At 38.8% G+C, this 12,640-nt stretch overlaps 1 protein-coding gene across 1 annotated transcript in view; it reads left to right on the forward strand.

Moving 5' to 3' along the window:
* Positions 1-634: 634 nt before the first annotated feature.
* LOC143775650 (synaptotagmin-4-like) overlaps positions 635-12,640 on the forward strand; it is a 60,825-nt gene continuing 48,819 nt past the window's right edge. The window contains exon 1 of the mRNA XM_077264026.1: positions 635-1,089. Within this exon, the coding sequence (XP_077120141.1) occupies positions 921-1,089 (169 nt within the window). The 5' untranslated portion in view covers positions 635-920. The remainder of the gene's footprint in view (positions 1,090-12,640) is intronic.

Here is a 12,640-nt window from a genome sequence, read left to right on the forward strand (position 1 = left end):
GTAAGCAAAAGAAGAAAACCAAAGTTATTCAGCTGAGATATAAATTGCCTTAAATGATAATAAAAGCAAGGTATAAAATATTAGCTATAACAGTAAAGTATATGAAAATGGGTTCTGTAACCTAGAAATCCTCTAAAGCTAAAACATGATGATTTGTCATGTTTTTGTTATTAGTAGACTTGAAGGATAAATGTACAAGGTTTTTTTTACAATTACATTAATAAAACCCCAGAATTTCATATTATTTATGTCCGTAAATGTACTTATTGGTGTAGAGTCTTGCAGGCTTGCATTATTTAGACTGGTGGCAGAAGATTTACTGTGTAGTGCCATCTGGTTGTAGATGGGTTAAAAGCAGCTGGATGTGCATGACTGCTTCCAAAAAAAAGAAATCATTTTGACAATGCTGAGAAGGGATAAAAGAAGGGAAATAACTGTTGTGATTAATGTTAGAGCTTTTTTTCTTTTACCGAAAATGAAAACCTGCAACACAGTGACCCTTTTCCACTCCATGTATGACCATAACTAAACACATTATCCGTCTTCTGAAAGGATTTTTTAATCATTCAGAACACTAGCAAAGGCGGACACTTATTCTGTTCCCTCCCTTCAATGCAGCTGGCACAACAGACAGTATCCTGCATCCCGAAAAAAGGGAGGAACTTAGCTCAGACCTTTACAGAAAGGCCTTGTGGTCAACTACAGTCAGCAAAGTGACACCTTATCTTCTCACCTGGAAGAAATGCTCTTCATGAGATGAGGTCACTTACTGCCAGGAATTCATCACACTTCAACTTGCCACAAGTCCCAGGATAGGGATGAAGGTCGGAATCCTTGGTTACTGAAGATGACCTTAGTCAATTGACTAAAAATGATTGTATTGGGCTCCCCTCAGAAGACCACATCAGATGAAGTGAGGAATGATGGATACTGAGCCCTGGATAGCAGATTTGGCTGATGAACAGACCTCTCCAGGGGCGGTGTGTCATTCGGTTATCTTCTTCTGCTCCAAAGGAATGATTGAGGGTGTGGTCGTGTTCCTCTTTCTTTGGCTACTGATTCAGGTCCTCCTCAATAAACATCAAGAAGGTGCAGATATTATTTTACCTTTTATATTCCCTTTTGTTTCTCAAACCTTCAATTACTATTCCTTATGTGTTTATTATGTATTGTTTGCAGAGTCTCTCATTTCTCCATAAAAAAAAACTACTGTAACCAGCTCATATTATACTAACACAAAATCTGCATATCACTACAGTTACAGGTTAATTGAAGTGTAAGAGTTTTTACACTTGCGCTCTAACTTTAAAGAAATATTCACTTGAAGATTATATATATATATATATATATATATATATATATATATATATATACACACTTTTTTCTATTAGTGATGTATTTTCCATGTATTAATGCTTTTATAGTATTTTTTTTTTGCTTCTTAGTCTTATTGGGATAGGACTATGATACATTCACACAGTGGGGTAAAATGTGTCAGAATTTACAGAGCATATATTGTCTTCGAAATACTGAATTACACGGTCAGTGGTTGTTTTACTGCCTATTTAAGTTAATTTTCTGGAAGTGAAGTTATACGGTATGTCTACTTCAAAGTATAACCTGTAGACTTTTTCAAAGAGAACGTTATCAACCACATTCATTCAGTATCACTCAATGGTGGTCGACAGTCCAGTTAGCTGTTTATTTGCGTGTAGAGAAAGCTGTTATGAACTTCAAGAGTACAGAGGTGTATACCCTAATGAATACACTCAAGAGGCATTATCCCCCTGAAAATGCAGGCTTTTGTCTTTTTTTTTTTTTTTTTTGGCCATCTGACAAACCCTCCTTAACTTCTCCAATGGAAAAGTGACTTTCCAAAGTGAGGTGTTTTCCAAATGAAGGAGGTTGATGGACAGATTGGGTCACATACTCCTCCATTAGCAGCCATTTTGAGAATCGTAGAGCTGTTTAGACTGTTTGGAAATCTGAAAGATGGATGCTACTTCGCATGCGCTGCCATTTTGCTGTAGTTACATTTTTTTCTCCAATGACCACAATATGAACTGCGCAAGCGCAATATTTAACAGAAGGTTCACTGACCTGTAATTTAAGCCCATAAGTATGAATGAGAACAGAGCACCACATAAAGCTGTCCCCACAGGCCGCCCCGGAGCACGAGAATCTCATTAACTAAAAACTGCAAATAAAGATTAAACAACCACAAGATGGATTTCATAAACCAAGGTATCATTTTAATCAGTATAATGGTGCCGACCTGACACTGTCTGTAGATTACTGAGCACAATCCTGATCATAGGCTCGCTTTAAGGAGAAAAAAGAACCATAATAAAAGAATTGCCATCTTTAGATCATATCCTCTTAAAAAATGCAATCAAAAGAGATCAAAATGTCTTAATATATACCCTAAATTTGTATCATCATGTTATTAGGATATTTTTGTCACAAAAGTGAGCACTGTAAAAATAAACAAAAAAAAAGCAATAGTGGAATTGCATCAATTTCACCATTTCCCTGCACTTGGATTTTTTTTTTTTTTTTACAATATATTATATAGTAAAATTGAAAACTATAACTTCACTAGCAATAAAACAAGGTCTCATAAAGATATGTTGAAGGAAAAATTATGTCTCTTAGAAGGGTAGAAAAAAAAACAGGAGCGTAAAAATGGAAAATGGCCTTGGGAGAGAGTTTTTTTTTTTTTTTTAAATTGCCATTGCAGTATTGTATTTTCCAGTGTCAACTTTGTATAGATTTTTTCATACAGACTGCTTAAAAATGGTTTAACAAAAAGGGTCAGTGTTGGACTTAACTACCAATAAAATTCCAGTGCTCCTTTTTCTAAGACCCCTTGGGAAATTGAATCAGTAATCTGATTTTACATAACTCCTCCATTATTATTTTACACTTGTAAATCTCTTGTATTTTGTCTTAAAAAAAAAAACAAAAAACGGAGCACGTATATTCCACATCAGATCAGGAACACAACTTATGTCTGTTCACAGTCTGCATTGGTAATGACGTTTATTATGGGCCGCATGTAATTTTAAATAATATATTGCATACATTGTTAAAATTGCTGATCGATTTGTAAAGTAGAAAAACTAATTACTGTTATGTCTGTTACAAACCCCACAGTAACTTTTGGTCAGGCTGTAAATGGCATTGGAGCAGTGTGCCTGTAGGCCTGAGACATGCAGGTTAAAGTGATTATGAAATGTAATTATTAATTTTTAATCTGAATAATAAATACAGTAATTGACAAAGGAAGAGATAGAATCAGTAAATAGGACACAATGGGGAATGAAAGCATTTTCAATGATGTTAGATTGAAGCATAAAGCCACCGGTAGCCCGTTATGGCTGTTGGGCTAATGTTGGTTCAGCCAATTGTTCGGCTGGTGTGTTGGTCATCTCTTCCATACAAAAGAGCGCTCTGACTGCTGGCCACTCCAGTATTCTCTATGAGAGAATCGGTGGCTTATGTCAGGGAGAAAAAATGGATCAGCATTCCGAAATCAGACATGATGGATCCTTATCCCCTTCACCACCCAGCCTGTTTTCACCTTCATGACCAGGCCAATGTTTTCAATTCTGATCAGTGTCACTTTGAGGCAATAACTCTAAAACGCTTCAACATATCCTAGAAATTGTGAGTTTGTCAACATATCCCAGTGATTCTGTTTGTTTTTTGTGACATGGTGAAATTTATATTTGTGGTAAATTTAGGTCCATATGATTTGAGTTTATTTATGGAAACATCAAAAATCTGACACATTTTTGCAATTTACAAATTTTACATTTTTATGCCCTTAAACCAGATAGGTATACCTCAAAAAATAGATAATAAATAACATTTCCCACATGTCTACTTCAATTCAGCATCATTTTTGAACCTTTATTTTTTTTCTTCTGAAGTTAGAAGAGTTAAGTTAATCAGAACTTTCTAATTTTACCAACAAAATTCACAAAACCAATTTTGTTTTAGGGACCACATTCCTTTTGAAATGACTTTGCGGGCCCTATGTGACAGAAAATACTAAAAAATGACACGATTTTAAAAACAACACCCCTCGAAGTGCTCAAAGCCACATTCATGAAGTTTATTAACTCTATAGGGCCTTCACCAGAATTAAAGCAATGTGGAAGGAAAAAATTAAAATTTTACTTTTTCTCACCAAAATATTGATTTAGCCCCAAATTTTGCATTTTTGCAAGGAAAAATACACATATGATTTGTTGTGCACATATGATTTGCTCCGCCGGTAAGCCCACCTCACAGCCGTGACATATCAGCTGTTTTCAACAGTTGACTTGTGCCCGCAATAGGCGTGGGTGGAATCGTGATCCGCCCACGCCTATTACCCAGTTAAATGCTGCTTTCAAACTCTGACAGTGGCATTTAATGCACGCTTCCCGCCATCGGGCCGGAAATACACACACCACTGACCCCTGTCATGTGGTCGGGGGTCAGCGGTGGGTCGGCATGACAACCAGAGGTCTCCATGAGACTTCTATGGTTGTTGATGCCAGATTGCTATGAGCGCCACCCTGTGGACGGCGCTCATGGCAATGCTGTAATTCTACTAATTGGGGTCTGTTACAAACCCCCAAATATAACAGAAATCATGGAAAGTCTACTTCTAAAGCAGATAGATGAAGCTGCAACCCATAATGAGGTCCTGGTTATGGGGGACTTTAACTACCCGGATATTAACTGGGAAACAGAAACCTGTGAAACCCATAAAGGCAACAGGTTTCTGCTAATAACCAAGAAAAATTATCTTTCACAATTGGTGCAGAATCCAACCAGAGGAGCAGCACTTTTAGACCTAATACTATCTAATAGACCTGACAGAATAACAAATCTGCAGGTGGTCGGGCATCTAGGAAATAGCGACCACAATATTGTACAGTTTCACCTGTCTTTCACTAGGGGGACTTGTCAGGGAGTTGCAAAAACACTGAACTTTAGGAAGGCAAAGTTTGACCAGCTTAGAGATGCCCTTAATCTGGTAGACTGGGACAATATCCTCAGAAATAAGAATACAGATAATAAATGGAAAATGTTTAAGAACATCCTAAATAGGCACTGTAAGCGGTTTATACCTTGTGGGAATAAAAGGACTAGAAAGGAAAAACCCAATGTGGCTAAACAAAGAAGTAAGACAGGCAATTAACAGTAAAAAGAAAGCATTTGCACTACTAAAGCAGGATGGCACCATTGAAGCTCTAAAAAACTATAGGGAGAAAAATACTTTATCTAAAAAACTAATTAAAACTGCCAAAAAGCAAACAGAGAAGCACATTGCTAAGGAGAGTAAAACTAATCCCAAACTGTTCTTCAACTATATCAATAGTAAAAGAATAAAAACTGAAAATGTAGGCCCCTTAAAAAATAGTGAGGAAAGAATGGTTGTAGATGACGAGGAAAAGGCTAACATATTAAACACCTGCTTCTCCACGGTATTCATGGTGGAAAATGAAATGCTAGGTGAAATCCCAAGAAACAATGAAAACCCTATATTAAGGGTCACCAATCTAACCCAAGAAGAGGTGCGAAACCGGCTAAATAAGATTAAAATAGATAAATCTCCGGGTCCGGATGGCATACACCCACGAGTACTAAGAGAACTAAGTAATGTAATAGATAAACCATTATTTCTTATTTTTAGGGACTCTATAGCGACGGGGTCTGTTCCGCAGGACTGGCGCATAGCAAATGTGGTGCCAATATTCAAAAAGGGCTCTAAAAGTGAACCTGGAAATTATAGGCCAGTAAGTCTAACCTCTACTGTTGGTAAAATATTTGAAGGGTTTCTGAAGGATGTTATTCTGGATTATCTCAATGAGAATAACTGTTTAACTCCATATCAGCATGGGTTTATGAGAAATCGCTCATGTCAAACCAATCTAATCAGTTTTTATGAAGAGGTAAGCTATAGGCTAGACCACGGTGAGTCATTGGACGTGGTATATCTCGATTTTTCCAAAGCGTTTGATACCGTGCCGCACAAGAGGTTGGTACACAAAATGAGAATGCTTGGTCTGGGGGAAAATGTGTGTAAATGGGTTAGTAACTGGCTTAGTGATAGAAAGCAGAGGGTGGTTATAAATGGTATAGTCTCTAACTGGGTCACTGTGACCAGTGGGGTACCGCAGGGGTCGGTATTGGGACCTGTTCTCTTCAACATATTCATTAATGATCTGGTAGAAGGTTTACACAGTAAAATATTGATATTTGCAGATGATACAAAACTATGTAAAGCAGTTAATACAAGAGAAGATAGTATTCTGCTACAGATGGATCTGGATAAGTTGGAAACTTGGGCTGAAAGGTGGCAGATGAGGTTTAACAATGATAAATGTAAGGTTATACACATGGGAAGAAGGAATCAATATCACCATTACACACTGAACGGGAAACCACTGGGTAAATCTGACAGGGAGAAGGACTTGGGGATCCTAGTTAATGATAAACTTACCTGGAGCAGCCAGTGCCAGGCAGCAGCTGCCAAGGCAAACAGGATCATGGGGTGCATTAAAAGAGGTCTGGATACACATGATGAGAGCATTATACTGCCTCTGTACAAATCCCTAGTTAGACCGCACATGGAGTACTGTGTCCAGTTTTGGGCACCGGTGCTCAGGAAGGATATAATGGAACTAGAGAGAGTACAAAGGAGGGCAACAAAGTTAATAAAGGGGATGGGAGAACTACAATACCCAGATAGATTAGCGAAATTAGGATTATTTAGTCTAGAAAAAAGACGACTGAGGGGCGATCTAATAACCATGTATAAGTATATAAGGGGACAATACAAATATCTCGCTGAGGATCTGTTTATACCAAGGAAGGTGACGGGCACAAGGGGGCATTCTTTGCGTCTGGAGGAGAGAAGGTTTTTCCACCAACATAGAAGAGGATTCTTTACTGTTAGGGCAGTGAGAATCTGGAATTCCTTGCCTGAGGAGGTGGTGATGGCGAACTCAGTCGAGGGGTTCAAGAGAGGCCTGGATGTCTTCCTGGAGCAGAACAATATTGTATCATACAATTATTAGGTTCTGTAGAAGGATGTAGATCTGGGGATTTATTATGATGGAATATAGGAATATAGGCTGAACTGGATGGACAAATGTCTTTTTTCGGCCTTACTAACTATGTTACTATGTTACTATGTTACTACATAGGGGAGATCTGAGCATCGCCTCTATGTAGCAGAAGCAATCGAATTGTGCCAGCTTCTAGCCTCCCATGGAGGCTATTGAAGCATGGCAAAAGTAAAAAAAAAATAAAATAAATAAATGTTTCAAAAATATGAAAAAAATAAAAAAAAACTTAAGTTCAAATCACCCCTTTTCTACCCATTCAAAATAAAACAATAAAAATAAAATGAAACCTACACATATTTGGTACTGCCGGGTTCAGAATCGCCCAATCTATCAATAAAAAAAGGATTAAGCTGATCGCTAAACAGCGTAGCGAGAAAAAAATCGAAACACCAGAATTAGTTTTTTTGGGTCGTCACGACATTGCATTAAAATGCAATAACGGGCGATCAAAACAACGTATCTGCACAAAAGTGGTATCATTAAAAACATCAGCCCAGTGCGCAAAAAATAAGCTCTCACCCAACTGCAGATCACGAAAAATGGTGATGCTACGGGTATTGGAAAATGGCGCAGGTTTTTTGTTAGCAAACTTTGGAATTGTTTTCACCACTTAGATAAAAAAAAACCTAGACATGTTTGGTGTCTATGAACTCGAAATGACTTGGAGAATAATAATGGCAGGTCAGTTTTAGCATTTATGATATAGAAAATGTTCAGCACAGCCTAAAAGAGGTGCATAGATATAGGTTCCCAAACCTTAATGCGTGGAATAGTTACAACTAGCACACTCCAATGTGATGCAAAAAAGGGGGTATTTAATATACACACAGTAACCACAAACGTTTCGGTCTGCAATGGACCTTCATCAGTGTGCTAAATGTAGCATGAATGGTATATATAGTGGAACCCCGATAGGAATTAACTGATTCGCATCAAAATGTAAGTTTTACTGGAAAAATTGCACTGAAAACAGTTTTGGATGGTAGGTCAGTCCGGCTAGCGGGAGAGGAAGAGACACGAGAGTCACTTGCGGTGGATGCACCTGTGCATTTGCTATTTTGTTTGGGTCTGCTGCACCCTGCTTGTGCATTTGTATTGAGGCCCATTCAGACAGGTAAGCATTTCTGCCTGTTTTTGGTGTATTTTCCCTTTTTTGGTGTTTTTCATGTTCGAGTAGGACTGGCAAAACGTAAGGACCCTTGGCGCGGGTTGCCGGCTTGCATATTATGGCCAGAATATAAACTAATACCTTACATATATTTATATGTTTTGTTTTGCACGTATATTTTTTGCAGGGTGCAGTTGGGCCCAAATGGTTCTGTACACTGTGGCCTCTGTTCACACAGGATGCATTTTAGCACTGGGCAGCCCGCCATAGGGCATCATTAATAGGCTGGAGCCAGATGCTTTGCATTCCTTGTGTGAACATGCCTCATACAGAGTATGTATCTCAGTGCATTGGTGTACCACACGGCCAAACCCTGATTGAAGGCTGGCTGTTTCATTAGGCACCTGTGCATTTGCTATTTTGTTTGGGTCCGCTGCACCCTGCTTGTGCATTTGTATTGAGGCCCATTCAGACAGGTAAGCATCTCTGCCTGTTTTTGGTGTATTTTCTTGAATTTTTCCTTTTTTGGTGTTTTCCACTATATATACCATTTATGCTACATTTAGCACACTGATGAAGGTCCATTGCAGACCGAAACGTTTGTGGTTACTGTATGTATATTAAATACCCCCTTTTTTGTATCACATTGGAGTGTGCTAGTTGTAACTATTCCAGTTTTAGCATTTAGTGAACCTAGCAAAACTAGCAAAAAAGCCAAACCAAAAACAAGTGTTGGATTGCACTTTTTTTTGCAATTTCACTGCACTTGGAATTTGTTTCTGTTTTTTGAGTACATGACATGCTAAAACCAATGATGTTGTTCAAAAGTACAACTCTTCCCGCAAAAAATAAGCCCTCATATAACCATATTGACGGAAAAATGAAAAAGTTATGGCTCTGGAAAGAAGGGGAGCGAAAAATGAAAACGCTAAACCGAAAAAAGCTAAGGTCATGAAGGGGTTAACCATCAGACAATTCACAGAATTGTATAAGATTGGACTAAGTCGATGGAAAATTACCATTTTCTCCACTGAAGTGATGCTATAACCCAAAGTTTTTAATTTTCAAAAGGGATAATATGAATAAATGAACCATACAATTTGTTACACAATTTCTCCTGAGTATGCCAATACCCCATATGTGGTCGAAAACTACTTTTGAGGCACAGTGAAAAGCTCAGAAGGGAAGGAGCACCATATTGGTGTTAAGATTTTGCTGGAATGGTTTGAGGGTGCCATGTCACATTGGCAGAGCCCCTGAGGTGCCAGAACAACAGAACCCCCTCATAAGTGACCCCATTTTACAAGCTGCACCTCTCAATGAATACATCCAGGGGTTCAGTGAGCATATTGACTAAAATGTTGTTTTAGCACCAAGTTTTTCTTCTTATAAGGGCAAATAGGAAAAAATTAACTTTACAGTTTGTTGTGAACTTTATCCTAAGTTCACCAATTCCCTACATGTAATCAGGAACAACTTTTGAGACACAGTGGAAAGCTCAGAATCGAAGGAGCGCCATATAGTGGTGCAGATTTGGCTGTAATGACTTGAGGGTGTGGTGACCCAGTAGAAGAGCCCCTGATGTGTCAAAACAGCAGAATCTCCATTTACAGTGGGTACGGAAAGTATTCAGACCCCTTTAAATTTTTCACTCTTTGTTTCATTGCAGCCATTTGGTAAATTCAAAAAAGTTTATTTTTCACATTAATGTACACTCTGCACCCCATCTTGACTGAAAAAAAGACAGAAATGTAGAAATTTTTGCAAATTTATTCAAAAAGAAAAACTGAAATACCACATGGTCATAAGTATTCAGACCCTTTGCTCAGTATTGAGTAGAAGCACCTTTTTAGCTAGTACAGCCATGAGTCTTGGGAATGATGCAACAAGTTTTTCTCACCTGGATTTAGGGATCCTCTGCCATTCTTCCTTGCAGAATGTCAGTTTTACCATGTTCGCAATATGGTAAAACTGACCTGACAACATGATTTTCAAGGTCATTACGAGTACACAGATACCAAACTTACAACTCTGGCAAAAATTAAGAGACCACTGCAAAATGTTCAGTTTGTCTGATTTTTCTCTTTATAGGTATATTTTTGAGTAAAATGTAAATTGTTCATTTATTCTATAAACTTCTGACAACATGTCTCCGAGTTTACAAGCAATAAATTTTGTATTTTTTTCTGAAAAGGAGAAATGGTAAAAAGTAAAAAACCCCAGTGCTTTCAGACCTCAAATAATGCAAAGAAAACAAGTTCATAATCATTTAGAAACAACAATACTAATGTTTTAACTCCGGAAGACTTCAGAAATCAATATTTTGTGGAATAACCATGATTTTTAATCACAGCTTCCATGCATGTTGGCATGCTTTCCACCAGTCTTTCACACTGCTTCTGGAGCAAAAATTTAAGCAGTTCTTATTTGTTTGATGGCTCATGACTATCAATCATCCTCTTGATTACATTCCAGAGGTTTTTAATGGGGTTCAGGTCTGGAGATTTGGGCTGCCCAGGACAGGGTTTTGATGTGGTGGTCTCTTGATTTTTGCCAGAGCTGTATATAGGTTCTTTTTATAAGCCGACCCGAGTATAAGCCGATAAACCTAATTTTGCACGGAAAACTGGTAAGCTTATTGACTCGAGTATAAGCCGGGTAAGCATTGTCCCCTCATCCCTGTCCTGCTCTGTGTGGCTCCCCCGTCCCCTCATTGCATGCGTGGCTACCCTGTTCCCCTCGTATGTGTGGCTCCCCCATCCTCCCCATCGTATGGGTGGCTCCCCTGTCCTCCCCCCATCATATGTGTGGCTCCCCATCATATGCGTGGCTCCCCCGTCGTATGCGTGGGTCTCCCGGTCCCCTCGTTGTATGCGTGGCTCCCCCATCATATGTGTGGCTCCCCCGTTATACTCACCCTCCTCGCTCCATTGCTGAACGTCCCTGCATCTCCGTTGTCCCGGCACAACAGCTCATTACCTTAATGAGTGGTACCACGTGACTGCTGAGCACATTTCGGAAGAGCTGCCGGTGCCGAGACAACGAAGATGCAGGGACGTTCAATGACGGAGTGAGGAGGGTGAGTATGATGTCACAGCTGCCGGCTCCTGACGCTGCTCCTTCGCTCCCCTCTCCCTCCCCTGCTGACTTTCGGAGACAATGACTTATCTAGAAGCCGAGGGGGGCATTTTCAGCACAAAAAAATGTGCTGAAAATCTCGGCTTATACACGAGTATATACGGTAAGTGGTGAAATAAAATTCTTAAATTTGCATGAAAAAAAACGTTTTCTTGCATGTTGCAATATTCCAAAACCTGTAGTGTTTCCATTTTTCGGGATCTGCGGCTGTTTCAGGGCTTATTTTTTGCATCTTGATCTGACATTTTTATTGTTACCATTTTGGGGTACATACGATATTTTGAACCACTCTTATTGCATTTTATTTCAATGTTGTAGCAATCCAAAAAATTCTAGCATTTTTGTTTTTTTTTCTCCTTACCCCATTTACCGATCAGATTAAATTATTTTAGATTTTGATTGGGCATTTCTGAACACAGCAATACCAAATATGTGTATTTTTTATTTTTAATTGGACAAAAGGGGTGATTTTATTATTTTTTTTTTTTTAATACTTAAAACTTTTTTTTTTTTACTTTTTACTCTGTTCAATAGTCCCTTTAGGAGACTTGAATCTGTGATCTTCCGATTTCACTGCTTGTCCTTCTCAGCCCTTGTCCACATGTACAGTATGTCTCTTGACAAATAAGGTTTTAATACTAGAGGTTAGGACCGTCCCGAATAGGGTCACCATGATGTGGTGGGATAGCTTTCTTTTACATTTTTTTTTAATCAAAATTGTTAACTTAGCACCCAATATAATTTTCATGCACTATTGCTGTTTATTTACTACAGGGCTTTTGCCTGCTATGTTTTTATTTTGGGTTTAGTAGCTAGTGTGAACGTGCGCCTACAAGCTATATGCACACCACCGATGGATGGGACTTGTGACCCGCTTCCGACCAGCGACTGTTAAATCTCACAGTCAGTGATTGACAGTGGCATTTAACTGATTAAAAGCTGCAGGTGGATCTCCAATCCACCCATCGCTGTTAGAGACACTTGATAGCTGATTAGTAGTGATGAGCAAATATACTCGTTACTCGAGATCTCTCGAGTATGCTCTGGGGACCTCCAAGTATTTTTTAGTGCTCGGAGATTTAGTTTTTCTTGCCGCAGCTGAATGTTTTACATCTGTTAGCCAGCATAAGTACATGTAGTGGTTGCCTGGTTGCTAGGGAATCCCCACATGTACTTATGCTGGCTAACAGATGTAAATCATTCAGCTGCAGCAAGAAAAACTAAATCTCTGAGCACTAAGAATACTCGGAGGACACCAGAGCAT

The sequence above is a fragment of the Ranitomeya variabilis genome, chromosome 5 (assembly GCF_051348905.1).
Source record: "Ranitomeya variabilis isolate aRanVar5 chromosome 5, aRanVar5.hap1, whole genome shotgun sequence".
NCBI lineage: Eukaryota > Metazoa > Chordata > Amphibia > Anura > Dendrobatidae > Ranitomeya > Ranitomeya variabilis.